The sequence below is a fragment of the Protomyctophum bolini genome (assembly GCF_963924005.1).
Source record: "Protomyctophum bolini genome assembly, chromosome: 5".
NCBI lineage: Eukaryota > Metazoa > Chordata > Actinopteri > Myctophiformes > Myctophidae > Protomyctophum > Protomyctophum bolini.
The window spans coordinates 26,211,458-26,227,880 of NC_137866.1; the positions used below are offsets into that span (position 1 = coordinate 26,211,458).

General features: G+C 41.2%; 1 protein-coding gene across 1 annotated transcript; it reads left to right on the plus strand.

Annotated features, from left to right (window-relative positions):
• The first annotated feature begins 8,071 nt into the window (after nucleotides 1–8,071).
• On the plus strand, nucleotides 8,072–11,222 carry ndufa4l2a (NDUFA4 mitochondrial complex associated like 2a). The gene is made up of 4 exons (XM_080764926.1): nucleotides 8,072–8,279; nucleotides 9,668–9,753; nucleotides 10,540–10,600; nucleotides 11,025–11,222. Exons 1-4 carry the CDS (start codon nucleotides 8,205–8,207, stop codon nucleotides 11,079–11,081), a joined length of 279 nt encoding a protein of 92 aa, XP_080621052.1. The 5' UTR covers nucleotides 8,072–8,204; the 3' UTR covers nucleotides 11,082–11,222.
• The last annotated feature ends 5,201 nt before the right edge of the window (nucleotides 11,223–16,423 follow it).

Consider the following 16,423-nt stretch of genomic DNA (forward strand, 5'->3'; position numbering starts at 1 on the left):
TGACGTATAAATTAGATTTAAATGTCTTCTGTTCTGTGTTAGTCCACATTATCAACCCTGCAGGCCTTGGATTTGTGGCATTAAAGTGTGCTACCAGATCATTGTTCAAAACCCCAGCCAGCTTGCTCTGTTTAACATCAATTTGCAGTGGCAGCCACAGTAGTCTGGTTGTTTCTTCTACCGCTGTTGCCACTGGCCAAAACTAACGGACCAGGTCTAACGGTAGCCGGTGATGATGAGTTGAATTAGGTTACTTAGCGAGTTGTTGATTCAACATTTAGCATGTGAGTATTTTTCATATGAATTCAAATGTGATTCTTTACCAGAATAACACAATCAGTCTCAGCGGGTATCTGTAAACCACACTCGATCTAGCGTGCCAATTTTGGGCAATATTTTTAATGAAACACAAACTACACATGTATATATATATATATATATATATATATCTCTCAATGTGAGCTCGCAGATCTACTATTTTGACGTGAAATTATAGAATAAAGAATACTAAAGGTAAAGGTTTGCAAAATCAAACCCATAGTGTAAAACAAGCCCAAAAAGTTCCTGTGATCCTAGAGGATCCGATACGAGGGAATGGCCAGTGTTAGATTTGGGCAGGACCCGAGGGACCGGTTGGATGTTTAATTATGTTCAAGATAGAATCTGGGCCGGGGTTTAACAGATGTGCAGTAGGGAAATTATGTAGTCTAGTCCAGTGGTTCCAAAACCCAACAGCGAGATTAGTACGTTTCCCTAGTGAAAATAGTAGATCTACAAGCTCACGTGTCGCAAGCTTTTAAGCCCTAATCACACCAAAGGGTTGAGACGGTTTTAGCGTGGTCCCAGTGGTGTGATATGTCCTGTTGCATGTTGACCCAAGTTGTCCCAAGTGATTCAACGCATGGAATTCAATGGCTTAAAAAAACACCAAAGGGTCACCATGCAACTCCTTGCAACCGTTTGGACCCAAGGAGTTGCATGGTGCTGTGAATTTGTACTGTAATAGTTCTCTGTCCGAATGGTAAAGACATGTGCAAATAAATGGAGACAGAAACTTTGTCAAACTATCAAGGTGGGATACATTTATTCCCAGCGAGACATACCATTACAGAAATACATGGAAAAGTCACATGCAATTTTGAGATGATGTCGTCTGGGTCGAGGGTCTGCCCTTAATTAGAAAGAACCCTAACTTACTGACCAACCAGAGAGCTGGGCTGCCTGTTATTCTAGAGTGACAGAACAGTTGCTTGCACAGACACTGATTCACAACTTTAAGTTAATCAAGGATAAACCTTAAATCTGTGCACAGAACTATACTATACATATAATATGCTAAGAATGAAATGGCAGATGAAAATGTATTCCTGTAACCAAATAAAATCTATACAAACCAATAAGTTATAACATGACAGAACTGAAGATTAATGTGTTTCTTAATGGACTTAGTGACAACTGACTGACTATACTATACTTCTACAGAAGGTATTTGTGGATAGTTGAACAGCTGTGAATCTGGTTGACCATACAAGCACCTAAGTAAGACCGGGGGTTGTACTGATCAGTGATCAAATCACTGAGTTATGCAGGAGCCTCAACGTTTGAGGGTTTGAAAAAGGACACTTCTGGCTGAAACGATGTCCATGAGCTGGACAGATACATCAATGGCGATATGACCCTTTGGTGTGGTTAGGGCTTTAGATCGCTTATTTTCACTACTTCTTAAATATTATTTTGTTTTAATTTTAGAAATTTGTTAGATTTGTTTTTGTTTTAAAATGTATACAATTATTTTGGATTTTTTATTTTTTACTCTAGTGGTTTGGGAAGCAGTGATCTAGTCAGTTACAAATTCTAATTCAACGTGATGACACTGTTCCTTCTGTTTTTAGTAAAAAATCTAATATTGTGAGCTGACCACTCAGGTTATTATTTTTCTTGTGGGGTGGATGGAAAAATATAAATTCACTACCCCTGGATTCTGATTCTTAGTTGTCACTGTCCATCTCTTCTTTTCCTGTCTCTCGATGGCTGAAATGGTGACAACTAAAAAAAGAAAAGTCTGGAGTTGTTGAAGATGTGTTACCTACTTGTCAATCACACTGTCTCGCTGTCTCGGATTCTCAGGAAAGTCACCATCTCTCGGAACAATAGAATAATAAATCTTGAGTTGCTAGAATATAACTAGTACCGTTATATGTACTTTTGAAGACACACTTTCGGAAAGGTTTCATTGGCTCTGTTGTTCATGAAATGTATACATACTCTCACTGGCAAACATTTACATTTTCTTTTTCTTTATTTAGGAAAAGTGTGTACATCCGATCCTACCTGACCTACCACATAGTTTCACCTTAATACAGAACATTTTACAAAACATCTTAAATTGTAACCCTTGCTAAAATACCATCCCTTTGTTTTATTTTTGTTTTTAAACACGACACACAGATAAGAAAAAATAACCAAAAAATAACAATATATATTCTGAGACCAGATAATAAACCAGTGGTTCACAAACGTTTTCATGCCAAGGACCCCCAAATTGACACTAATTGGCCCGTGGACCCCCATGTGAAAAGAGATGCCACAGACCCCCATAAGAGAAGATATTTACGGCTCTACCAGTGATTCTCAACCCGTTTAATTTCAAAGACCCCCAGTTTGATTATGGTAAAGAGACCCAATGGCTTTCCACTAAACCTATCACTGCGTTATCAATAAAACATTTACATTTTCAGAGTCACATGTTTTCTAAGCAGTAGTGTGCTGTTCAGACCTGGGCATTACACGGCCCGGGGGCCAAATACGGCCCTTTGGCTGACTGACGGCCCGTGAAACGTTGCTTAGAATTGTTGAAAATTAGAGAATAAAACGTATACTTTCTAATTTTATCTCATGCGTGCTTTTGAAGCCAGGTTATTCACTTACGCGATCTGTTTCCTGCTGTGAATAGTGTGTGATTGACAACTAGTTTACCATTGTTTTGGACAATTTGATTGAATAAATGACATTTTTGTAAGGAAACCTCACTTTTTAATTGCCTAATAATAACATACACTCTTGCCAGCTTGTCAAAACAATGCCATTTACTGCTTTTTATATAGAAATAAAATGTATATATAGGCTATATGCAGAATTGAGTTCAGCCTTTTGGCCCGGTTCTCAACAATATATTTGTTGTTTTCCATTTGGCCCCTTGGGCCGACCCCTGAACTAGTGGAAGGGTTAGCTGATGTGTCACAGATCAACATCTCCCTACAGAGAACAGACGTCTAAACCCCTGTTGGGTAACATCTCAAGAACAGAGCTCCTGGGGCGTGTTGGTTATTGTGAACAGTGTACTTCAGTTGTTTTGCCTATTATACATAACTAGTCCATACCCGGGGATATGCACACTCAAAGTATTTGCAGACTTTGGGTTATGTGCTGTGTATACTGTATGCATAATGTTTGAGAACCACAATGGACAATGATGTTTGACAGTCAGCTATATTGTTGCTTATTGTAGAAGTGTTGACAGTTTAGCGTGCCTCTCACACGCGCGCGCACATTTAGTACATAAATCGTCTGGAAACGTCATAAGGATTGGAACCGAGAGGTGCGTTCGTCTGTGGACGTCCTAGCGACGTCCAAACGACACGGGGCGAGATAAGAATATTCAGAATGATTCCTATTTGTTTTTTTGGCATTTCGCTTTTCGCTTTTAGCTATTAGCTTGTCATTGACTCCCATTAATGACTCGTATCTCCTCATCCAGGGCGCTCTCCGTGGTGATAAATCGATCGATATGCTGGCGCTTAATTTCTGCTCCTCATCCGTCTGTCCCGCAAAATATGAACGCTTTTTGGAGCGTATATAAATATATTAAGATGATCGGAGATTGTGAGGTCACTTTGTGCGTGCGCGCGCACACACACACACACACACGACACACACACACACACACACACACACACACACACACACCGCCTCCTGGCACACACACACACACACACACACACACACACTGTGAAGGCCGTAGTACTGTAAATATGACATGAATATGAATGCAAAGTAGCGGTCCATGTGTGGACAGGCTACCTGTCGCCGTGGTGCATAGTGAGATGTGTGCAAACCGTGTAGTTTATCAGGAGAAGCAAAGGATGCAACACGCACACACACAGTCAGCGGCGCCAAATTGTATAGGGCACAATTTGTTGTGTTGCAGCGCTAGCTAGAGGAAGCATGCCAGTGGGGTAACGGTGAGAACGGTGGCCTGTGATGCAGGTGTCGCTAAGGTGTGAGGGTGCGAGGTTAATTCACGAATAAATTCATTATAAATCATTAATGTGTCAAATCGAAAAAAGGGCTCCGTTAAGACCTCCATATAATTATGGTCCATGCCTGTGTGAAAAGTGGGAGTGATTCGTGCAGTTAATGATGAGATAAAGCGCTGTCAGGGACATTCATTCAGACATTCAGAGATTCGCTGAAGTCAGGGACATTCATTCAGACATTCAGAGATTCGCTGAATTATTATAAGGATATAAGGATGTCATGTCATTTCTACAACTGTTTTCCTTTTTTGTGATCGGCTACTTTATCTTAAGTTCCCTGCAGCTATCTGATTGACATTTTCCCCTTTCTGGTAATGTCAGTCATTTCCAGGTAGTAAGTGGCATAGGGGTTCTATTTGAAAACACGACTCCAGCTCTCTCTTCTCTTATATGGATCTATATTTATATGCGCATACAGTATGTGGGTATATGTGTGAGTGAGTGCGTGTGAGTGTGTGAGTGTGCGAGAGTGCGATCGTGCGTGTGTGTGTGTGTGTGTGTGTGTGTGTGTGTGTGTGTGTGTGTGTGTATGTGTAACCACCATTCATACCAAATCCAATATTTTTTTTAAAGCAAGGTGGCGGGGTTGATTTTAAACTTAAAAGGTTGTCATAGAAGCTTATTTGCAAAGAGCTCTGACAGGTTGGGAGGGGGGTCTGTTTCACAAAGGCCTTTATAGACAGGCCTGTCTGAGGCTGCTGAAGTCTGCATAATAAATCGACCGTTAGAGAATGGGAAACCTCATAATTCCAGTTTCTGGGATTTTCAGACATTTACGTTATATCTGATATATTGTCTCTCTTTATTGTTAATAGCGTTTAATATTTGTGTTTGCACCCTTTGTTTTACATCACCATTACATCACCTAATCAACATGAGTTAGACTTTAATATATTAGCGCCCCTCACGTCACACAGGTGTGATTTTGGAATTCCATGTACATTGACTTTTTGATGATATACAGGATTCTTCTCTGACAGCAATGAAGCTATCAAAAAGCATCATCATTGAAGATTAATGGGGCTGCCTCGCCATCTGAGCACAGAGCTATGTGCAGCCGAGAAGCTAATGAAACCTCCATGGGTTTTGAAGTGACGCAAGACTAAGAGCTGTAGTTGTCACAACTCCTAATTGAACTGGGGCACAGACCTCTATGGCATACTCTGGCCATAGAGGTCAGATGGGTAAATATGTCTGTCTTGTGGCCCTTCCTGTGTCTACTGTTTGGGGTATTGTGGAACATTTTAACCACTTAAACCCTACTTTGTTGGCTAAGAGTTCCGAACTTGACACCATTTGTCCCCCTTCACTTTCAGCCCCCATAAAGGTTTGGCAAGGGCATGGTGGCCTGTGTGTGCTTAGTTGCCAGGTTACGTACAGACCAGTGTTGATTTCGTTGACTAAAACTATGATGAAAAATGTTCATCGACTACCTTTTTCCACTGACGAAAACTAAATGGAAACTAAATGAAAACTATAAGCTATGATGACTAAAACTAAGTCTAAATATATTGACAATTTTGTCAACAAATAAAAACTAGACTAAAATGTTAGGGAGGGACTAGTGGACAAGAGATCAAGTATAAGTCATTTTACACTTGGTTGCATGCTGCCTTTACAGTAGCCCTAAATCAACTGTAGATTTAGTCAACTAAAATCTTATGATATTTAGTCGACTAAAGCTAGACTAACACTTAAACATTCCGGGTGACTAAAATGTGACTAAAATTAAATGAAAACGATTCAAGAGACTATGACTAAAACTGCTGCCAAAAACAACACTGGTGTGTGCTTAGTTGCCAGGTTACAGTACAGACTGAGTATTCATGTGAAGCATGTCAGACCCACTGAGGTTGTAGATCCAGGAGGGCTACAGTGTGGATGACTACATTTGCATTAAACCTTGTGATAATTATTGTAACACTGTTCTGAAGAGATTGTAAGTGCTGTTATATATATATTATTAAATGATTACTATACAATACTAAAATTCATGTTCACAAAGCATAATTTCATGATAATTTCATGATTCATAATATTTGGTATGGTTATAATGACTGGGCCGAATCATGCGCTGATCACATAATAATGTGCCATTCAAATTAATCATAAATATAGGCCTATTCTGTCTGATACAGTGGCAGGGAGGAGACACTGGGTTTCAATCTGGTCACTCGGCAAGTCAATCTCAAGATCGCTGAGCACAACGCAGGTGACATTGCCACCTGCATTGCCAGGTGTCTCGGACACAGCAGAGAAAGGAACGGATCTACTAACTGGCAGCCCTCATGACTGACTGGCTGAGTCATTCATTCATTTTTATCAAATCAGGTATAATTGCAGTAAAATACATACAGTACTGTACACATAATGACGATATGTTTTAGTGTCGTGAGGATTAAAGGTAATGCCCCTATGTATACATGTATGTAATCTGACACCACTGCCATATCAAGCACAAGTAGTCATTACGTCATACGCTGGCACGGCGCATACGCATCAAACGGCGACATACGAAAACGAAAACTATTACTTGCACGCTCTGCTTGCGCAAGTAATAAGACGCCCTGGGGGGCGAGGTCGCGTGCACGCATCCGCCTGGGTGACGGCAGACTGTTGGGCGAGTGTTGGTGCTTTGGCATGCGGGGTCAAATATGGAATGAATTCTGTACTGGCCATATATGGAGCATGTCTTGAGTGTAGAGGGTTTGATGAGGTCAGATCAACATTATGGAATGCCAGAACAGGTCAGTTCCATATATGGAGATCTAAGGGTGGCAGCAGGGGAAGTGTCCTGAGTGTATAGTACAGGGTTTGATGAGGTCAGATGAGGTCACATCAACATATGGAATTATTTCTGTATTGGCCATATATGGAGCGTGTCACGAGGCGTGACTGACGGATGGACTGGACTGGTTAGGCGTGACTGACAGGTTTTACAGGTTTTTCATAGTAAACTGCGACCAATCAAAAAGATGAAGACAATTAGTGTTGTGTTATTAGGGTTATGAAATGTACAAAAACCTCTGGTTGTGAAAAGATGAGGCTATTTATGCCATTACTTACATTTCTTATATTTAAAACAGCCATTCACTCCTTCCTACCCAGCAAGCACGGTTAGGACCTGGACGAATTAGTGACGTCTCAATTGGGGCCAGCTCAAGTCAAACCAAGACTATAGTCAGATCTGTCCCAGAATATCACCTGATTTCAACCAACACAAATTCGAATCAGAGAGAGTCCGATCGAGGCTAGATCAACTAAAGCCACATCATAACTAGTCAGATCTGGCCCAGAATAAGCTATATTATTTCAACTGGTGAAGACGTCCTGGAAATGACATAAAGATCATCCCCATATGGGATGTGAGCTGGCCTGTAGTCCTGAACGTCACCGGAGTCACCGGAGGACGTCATCACAACGTCATCATGACGCCATTTGGCTTGCTGGGTAGTGAACCATTGGGCAGTTGTGTTGTTGATATTAAAGTTGTCCATACACTCAGATAACCCTCAGCTTTCAGAGACAAAGACAAAGATCTGTTTTTTATAATGGCCTTGGACAGAATGTTTGTATGCTTTCCCACATCCTCCCATCATCTCCCAAAGGGAAAGATGACTCCACTTGACTGAGGGGAAATGAGCTTCTTGGAGCCCAGGACTACATAACTTGTATATTGTGTTGTTGCCTACTATATGGATGTAGTAAACTGTAGGGGACTAGATGCATTGCAAATGACCTCCCTGCTCCTCCTTTCTCCCTCTCATCCTTTCCTCCCTCCTCCTTCTCTCCCTCCTTCTCTTGTGTTGTGTGTCCCTCCAACACAAGGACGGACAGCATGCAGCAACAGGTCTAATCCTGGAGCCCATCTGAGACTTTTGAGTGTTGATGATACGCACTGTGAAAAAAACGGGAACAATGATCTTCCGGACGTTAATAGCGCAGTTTAAAAAGCACCCTGGCGTAAGTAGTTTTCTATTGTGCTGAGATAATTAACTTATTTGAAAATGTGTTTTGTGTATTGACGGAGACAATACGACACAAATTTGAATTCAGACTACTTAATTCAAATTTCAGATTTAAAGATAAATTTGTTGTACATTAAGCCTATCTAGAACTATAATAGAATGCAACATGCAAGTCATGTAAAAGACTAATTCAATGACTGTTATGTGGAGTGGTTAGGCTACAAATATTGGCCAGTACCAACTTGGCAGAAGTCTAAATTTGTGTAGCCTATAGAAATAATCTGATATAATCTTGTTTCATCTTTATTCTTATTCTGACTGTATGTGTCACTTACTCAGAGAGTAGACCTACGACATATGATGACATGTGATTGACAATTATAAATAATAATATAACTAATTATTTTAGTTTTTATTCAAAAGTTAATTTAAAGTTAAAAACACATACATTACACACATGTCAAGCCCCTTTAAAACACAAACCACTACAAGATGTTAAAGATGTTTTAACATCCCACAATGTCTTTCATTGTAACACAATTTGGGAGTCTTTTAATAATATTTGTATGGGCCTTATCTTGTACCAAGTGTATATTTTCAAGTTATGCTTCAATTCATATGTGGATGTGCAATGTGCATGCTCTATTACCTTTGTCAATTCATATTTCCCATCATTTTATTTGTGTAGACATTATGGTAAATTTGACTGGGGTCCAAAATGCATTCTGAAAAGATACATTCTGTTGCAATTATTACATTTTGTGTAGTAGTCCCTTCAGGCCTATGAAACCATGTTTTGAACAGTAGTTTGAAGTGTCTTCATGTTAAAATCCCTCCATCACTCATCCACATGCACAGGAGCAGGGTGAATCCCTGTCAGGGGAAATATAACGCTCATCCTTATTGAATCCAAGAGTTTGCTTTTTGTCTTAGCACAGCCAGTGGTGCAGCCATGCTGTCAGTCAGCCAGGCCGGCACAGCAGGGCTCATGCTTTTAAAACTGCAGAAGGCTCACACTTTGAGAGGAAGATGAGTCCATGAATTGCGCTTGTCACAACTAAGTAGGCCTACTCAGTTCCTGTTCCATGGTAGACAGGTAGTAGTGGCACTCTCTTTCAAAATGCCTTTCTGACAGAACATAATAATTCGTTTGTTTGCTTTTTTTTGTTGTAGTTGCATTGTTTCAACAAATTGTTCCATTACACGCAGAAACCAATGTGAAATGATAAATAAGGCGTGGATATTAAACCATACTACATGGACTGTAAAAATAAAAGATGATTAAACTTGTTATTAGTACTCTATGCAATACACTGATCCCCCTCTATTCCTCTCTCTCTCTCTCTCTCTCTCTCTCTCTCTCTCTCTCTCTCACTCCTCTAGCTCATCCCTCAGTTCTTCTTCATCTGTCTGGGAATGGGCGGGGCCTCTCTGTATCTTATCCGACTGGCCAGGGGGCCGCATGTAATGTACGGCCGCTCACTCATCCTCTTCTATCTATGATGTTCTTAGTTCATGATGTGCCCACTAAGGAGCCTCAATTCACGTTTCATCCACATCTCATTCTAACTATGATGTTCTTAGTTCATGATGTACCCACTAAGGAGCATCAAGTCACGTTTCATCCACATCTCATTCTAACTTTTGATGTGATAATCATAAACATAATTGACAGATGAGTAATGTAGGATTTAAGCTAAACTGGAATGGATTATTCAAGCTCAAGCAGTGTGATTGGTCAAAGGCACGCTAGCTGTGCTCATAATTGCTGTAAGGCACAGTGAGCTGTGCTTTATTGGCTTCTATGACAGATCGTGTGGTAAGTGGTAACCAGATTGGTGATTGACAATACTTTGTGATTTCTTCTATTTTGGACTGAGGAAGATTCTAAAAAGCCTTCTAAATCCTGACCTAAGTATTCTGAAAAACTTCAAATATTTATATAGCAGCATAATCTTTTTCCACCAATTTTTGAATACTGTACATACTGTACAGAACCCCAAAAAGAGTTCCCGTCCAGAAAGGTTAGAGCACAAAAAGCAGGGTTAAGCACTTAAGCATTGTGATGTGTTGTATTTCTGAAAGTGTATGCCTTTGCATGTAGGTTATGCACACTGCACAGGTATGCGTACGTATGTATATTTATATTATACGTAATTTACAGTATATTTATCTGTGTGTGTGTGTGTGTGTGTGTGTGTGTGTGTGTGTGTGTGTGTGTGTGTGTGTGTGTGTGTGTGTGTGTGTGTGTGTAGATGGAACAGAACTACCAATCCTGAGCCCTGGAATAAGCTTGACCCTACCTACCAGTACAAGGTGCAGTATTACTGACAACACACACGAACAAAGGTGGAAAGCCAACATCTTAACTAAACAAATGGCAGATTCCCCCTTGGCTGGAGGAGATATTAGGCTTTTTTTTTGGTCATCAGGCAGAGGCTCTGAGGCACGCACACACACAAAGGCCCTGTCTTACACCCAGTGCAAAGCGGCGCAAAACATGTTTTTGCTCATTTACAACCAACACAGTTGTCATGTTTCACACTAAGCCCTCATGTGGAGTACCAAAGTACCAAATGTAGTTGGCCCATCTTATCTGTGCATCCATGGCTGTGTTGGTCTTAAGATGAGATGTGGTCAGAATGACACGTTTAAGAGGAATTTGTAGATCAGCATCCATCATCTGATTGGCTAGTGATACTGATGAAAACATATCTTCCTTCTTGTCTGTTATCATCAGTTTGTGGCCGTCGACATGGACTACAAGAAGTTGAAGAAGGAAGGACCAGACTTTTGACTGACCTGCAGCAACCTAAATACTGCAGATATGATATAAGCTCTCAGCACTGTAAACTGTGTCTTAATGTCTCAATGCTTAATGTTCTGTAAAGCACTTTAAATTGCCTTGTTGTTATACAAATAAACTTGCATTGCCTTGCCGTTGTGCTGCATAATCTGAGTGGATATACCTTCAAGCCCTGGACTAGAGTCAGATTTACTCCCCCTTCCTAATTTGAGTGTCCCATCATGGGTCATAGAGGACCAAGAATATGCAAGCTTTCATTCCAACCGATGTTTCTACACCAGATGATTTCTCTCATTAATGTCACCCTCAGAACTCCACGGATGTAGTGTTTGGTTTAAATTAAGAACTACGCTGTATAGAATCCAGAGATTTAACAACACAGATTTGACTGTGTACTCATGGAACATTATTGGACACACCACTGTCCTAATGAATGGAGTCTGAGATGGTATTTGCAGAAGGAAGGTATGTCATTCTAGATTGGCGCTTCACGTATTTGTATTACATGTAGGTAAACTGTATTTACAGTGCCTCTGTAACATGGGAGCAGATGGAGACGGGTCAACATGTACAGTATGAGATAACGCATGTATTGGAGTGCTATCTGTTGAGGATGAAGCTGTTGTTGTACTGTAGATCAAGCTTTGGTTGCAGCACTGTTGCACCAGAAAGACAGAGCAGCAAGTGAAAATACTAGTGAAAAAATAAGTACTCATGACTTTGAGTTGTTATATTCTACAATCAATCTGGGAAAACGTTTGTCAAAGAAAGAAAGAGCTGAATCTGTCTAGAGACTGACAGAATAAAAATGCATGGTGTCTTAGTCTTACTATATCTGGTCCATAGCCCTAATGCCTTTGCTGCCTTTGCATTACAGCTATGCTACTATTCTCTTCCTGCACTTGCATGAAATGCAGTCAAGCCTCTCATCTGTAGAGAAAATAAAAATCACACCCGTGTGAAGTGAGGGGCGCTCTTGTAATCGTACAAATTTACGGCATATTTGGCGGACATTTGACCGAATTTCTACTTTCATTGTCAATGGCAAATATTGAGAGGTGTGGCGACAAATGTAAGAGGGGCTAGCGCCCCTCAAAAATCACACCTGTGTGAAGTGAGGGGCGTTCTTGTCGTCGTATATCATCCAAGAAAAAATTTATATACTTCTTTATGAATTAATTTGACAACTGAATTTATGTGAGCCCTGAGCTGAATTAAAACAGTTGCACTGTGTTTAGAAATGCCGATTTGCTCGTCCACATATCATTGTCAATGGCATTTAACGTTTGTGTTAGGACAAAATAACCGATTTGCTCGTCTACATAATATGATGTCAATTTTCCTTTCATTGTCAATGGCATTTAATGTTTGTGTTGCCACAAAAAGCCGATTTGTTCATGACGTAAATTCTCCTTTCATTGATCAATGGCAAATGTGACACGAGTTCAGGACATCAAGGCGGGTGGGCTAGCGCCCCTCAAAAAGAGAAGAAAAAAATCACACTTGTGTGAAGTGAGGGGCACACACTGTATTTATATTGCCCGCATGGCTTCTCACATCGTCATTTAAGGCTCTAAACAAACCACCATGTCCATAGACTTGGCTGGTGTCATAAGTGCTCTAAACATACATAAAATAATTCCATAGACTTCACCCTTCAAAAAAAAAGTGTGAACAGGTCATCTCTGGAGATATCAGGTGCAGAGCCCGGCCTTTTTTGGCGGTTCTGGACAACCGTGGGTCTGACCGACTCTGGGCACTGAACTCCCTGTGGGGGTGTGGAACACGTGTGTTGAATTTGAAGTCAGTGTGGCGAACGGTTCTCGAGTTACGTGGATTACAGACGTACAGTACATACTAGACTTGGTGCATTTATAGATGGAAGCTGCACTTGCACACGTGCACACACACACGATAGGACACGTGTTAAATGACTAGTGATTTTGCGAGATGCAGATCTTTTTCCAGAGCCAGTCAAACAATCCTTGGTCATTAGACCTCATGGATGAATACATCCATCACTCTGCACTGTCTGCAGTACAGCTGACATGTCCCAGCCTGACTGCTGGGACACCAGGTTCAGTAGCGCTCTGTGTGTGTGTGTGTGTGTGTGTGTGTGTGTGTGTGTGTGTGTGTGTGTGTGTGTGTGTGTGTGTGTGTGTGTGTGTGTGTGTGTGTGTGTGTGTGTGTGTGTGTGTGTTGGTGGCACAGAGTGTGCTCAGGCTGTCAAGGATGTGACAGGTGCCTGTTCCTTGCCCTGGAAAGACCTGTCCTCACTGATCAAAGACACAGTGCTGCCGTCTCCCACACTGCATCTGCCTATCACACAGTCTCACACACACACACAAGCAATCACGAGCATGCACGCACCAAGGTCCATCCACACACAAACACACATACACACAGAAGCATGCACAAGTGTGCACATGCGCATGCACGCTCGCACCTACGCGCACACACGCGCGCACACACACACACACACACACACACACACACACACATGAAACCATATAGACACATACAATTTATATACCATCTTTCAAAAATAGTCACAACATCAACTTATTCCCCTTGCACTGACTGATAAACCCCATACGTACACGTACATGCATTTTGCCTTTCATATGATATCTTTGTTTGGCCACATAAGAGGACACAGGGGTGGTTAAAAAAAAGCAGTGGTGAAAAGTAAGTACATCAGGAACTTTTACTTCATTATTATTTCATTTTTACATCTTCTATTCTATTACATCTCAGAGGCAAATATTTATTTTACTTAGTTATTTTGCAGATTTACTGACACATTACTGTATTTTTATAGGTTATGTTATGCTACTCATCAGCAAATAAGTCACTGAAATCAACCGCACCTTTACCAGCTGAATCATGATTGATCTATTTGACACTCTAAGTATCAAACTTAATGCATAATGAGTAAACATAATTCCCTATAGGCCTACTTTTACTCAAATACAATTTTGACTTGTAAAAGAGTATTTACATTGTGTATACTTATACTGTAGGTGAGAACTCTTCACCTACGTAAGTACTTCTTGTACCACTCTCAAGAGAAGACAGTAAAAGTATAAGGTTAAACCTTGAGGTGAATGAGAGATGGCTGGTGCACGAGGGACTGCAATATACTCAATATGCAGATGGTGTTCCTAATATTTGGTATACAGTGTATTTTATATTCAGAGGGATTATTGCATTTGGGATGAAAGGAGATGGCATCACTCTTGCTCACCTTACGGAGTCAAGACAAAGACAGGCAGTGGGAAATGAGATCTGGGCTCTAATGGGCAGGCAGTGTCAATAATGGAGTCGGTGGAGGCAGCTTGTGCAATACCAGCATTTTTGCTCAAGTTCACTCCCCTCGCCTGTGAAATGCACAGTTCTTCTTTTGACTTCAACATATTGCTTGTTTTATATTTCATCATTTTACTTGAAATATATTATTAACCTACTTTTCAGTTGATAATTACACTCAGTAAGTAGCTAATTTCTTACTTGATTACTCAGTAATGCTCATAATAGGATAGAACACATTTTATTTTTAAGATATTTTTGGGGGCTTTTTCTGCCTTTTACTGATAGTTTGAAAGAAAGTAGGTTGATAGGAAAGGGGGAGAGAGATGGGGGAGGGGTGACACGCAGCAAAGGTCGTCGGGATCGGGACTCGAACCCGCAACACGCTGTCAGGCTGGATTACCAGCCAAGGTGCCTGGACCGCTCAGCCGGCCCAGGCTGGTAGGTGGTAAATCTAATGGAAACTACTTGCCTTTCACACTGAAATATAATCCACCGTTGCATCAATCGTCTGAAATTACCACAGATTGGTAATTTCAGTAATCATATTTGAACTGGAATGTAGTTGAGGCATTACATTTAGTTTGACTCATATCTTGCAATTCTTGTTCTTGCAACCTGAACAAATACTTTGTCTGTTCTTCTTTCTTATAAACAAAGAAGAATTGATGAAAGAGTGCTTTTGAACACCACAGGAGTTGTGAGATCCACACAAAAAAGAGGGCTGTTGACCAAGAATGATAGAAGACTTGCACATGAGGGATTCAACTTATTCCCTGGAGGAGTTTTACAAGCAACAGCATTAATATGAAACGCACGCACGCACGCACGCACGCACGCACGCACGCACGCATGCACACACACACACACACACACACACACACACACACACACACACACACACACACACACACACACACACACACACACACACACACACACACACTCGCAGTGTCAAAGGAGTTGTCAGGTCATGAGAAAGAGGCTCAGGGATGGAAGAACTGTTGCTTATTTTTCTGATGCTCTGTGTGTGTTTGTGTTTGTGTTCGTGTGTGTGTGTGTGTGTGTGTGTGTGTGTGTGTGTGTGTGTGTGTGTGTGTGTGTGTGTGTGTGTGTGTGTGTGTGTGTGTGTGTGTGTGTGTGTATGTGTGTGTGTGTGTGTGTGTGTGTGTGTGTGTGTGTGTGTGTGCCTGCGTGTGTGTGTGTGTGTGTATGTGTGTGTGTGCGTGCCTGCGTGTGTGTTTGCTGACGACAGAGTTGAGATCTTCCATGACATTTGAACTCTGTTCCAGCTGTTCTATCTATATGGAAGGAACACATTCCTCTGGAGTAAACAGAAAGGCAGACACACTGTCAAACACGTGTGTTTCACGCACGCACGCACGCACGCACGCACGCACGCACGCACGCACGCACGCACGCACGCACGCATTAGGTGCATCAAGTGCATTGATCAGCATTGGTGAGCCATTCTGATGATGCCAACCAATCAGGATCTTGGCCTGCTTCTAAAAGCAGGAAGTTGGCAATCAGGAAACAGATTTGGTAATGTGTGATGGTGCAGCACCACTGTCCACCGGTCTTGTCTTTGATTACATGCATGGCTATAATGAAAGTCTGCAGTATAGCATGGCTGCATGCCTCTACAATAAGGACAAGTTGAGAACAAATTAATGCTTGACATAAACAAGAGGTTTGGCAGAAGGTTTTTTTGCGGACGCCGGACGGGGCCCTAGAGTTCACAGAGAGGAAATGACCAGAGGAAATACCAGCAGCTTAACAGTGCTTTATGTTTATGAACCCAGAACTGTCCCTCCCCTATACCCCCTATTGTGCTCTATTGTAAACATGATCATCCGACAGAGAAGGTTACACAGCAGTTTCCTACAGTAAACTATCTAATGAGATAATTAATTAATGATTAAGACCAAAATGACCACGGAATTGCTTGGAAAATGCTCATCAGTCATGTCCAAACATACGGAAAGTTAAACACGACACAGACAACTTCATGGTATGGTCCT

Coding starts and splice junctions, on each gene's coding strand:
- ndufa4l2a (XM_080764926.1), top strand. CDS start 8,205: ATGATACGCACTGTGAAAAAAACGGGAACAATGATCTTCCGGACGTTA. Junction 8,280..9,667: donor AGTTTAAAAAGCACCCTGGC/GTAAGTAGTTTT, acceptor TCACTCCTCTAG/CTCATCCCTCAGTTCTTCTT. Junction 9,754..10,539: donor GCCAGGGGGCCGCATGTAAT/GTACGGCCGCTC, acceptor GTGTGTGTGTAG/ATGGAACAGAACTACCAATC.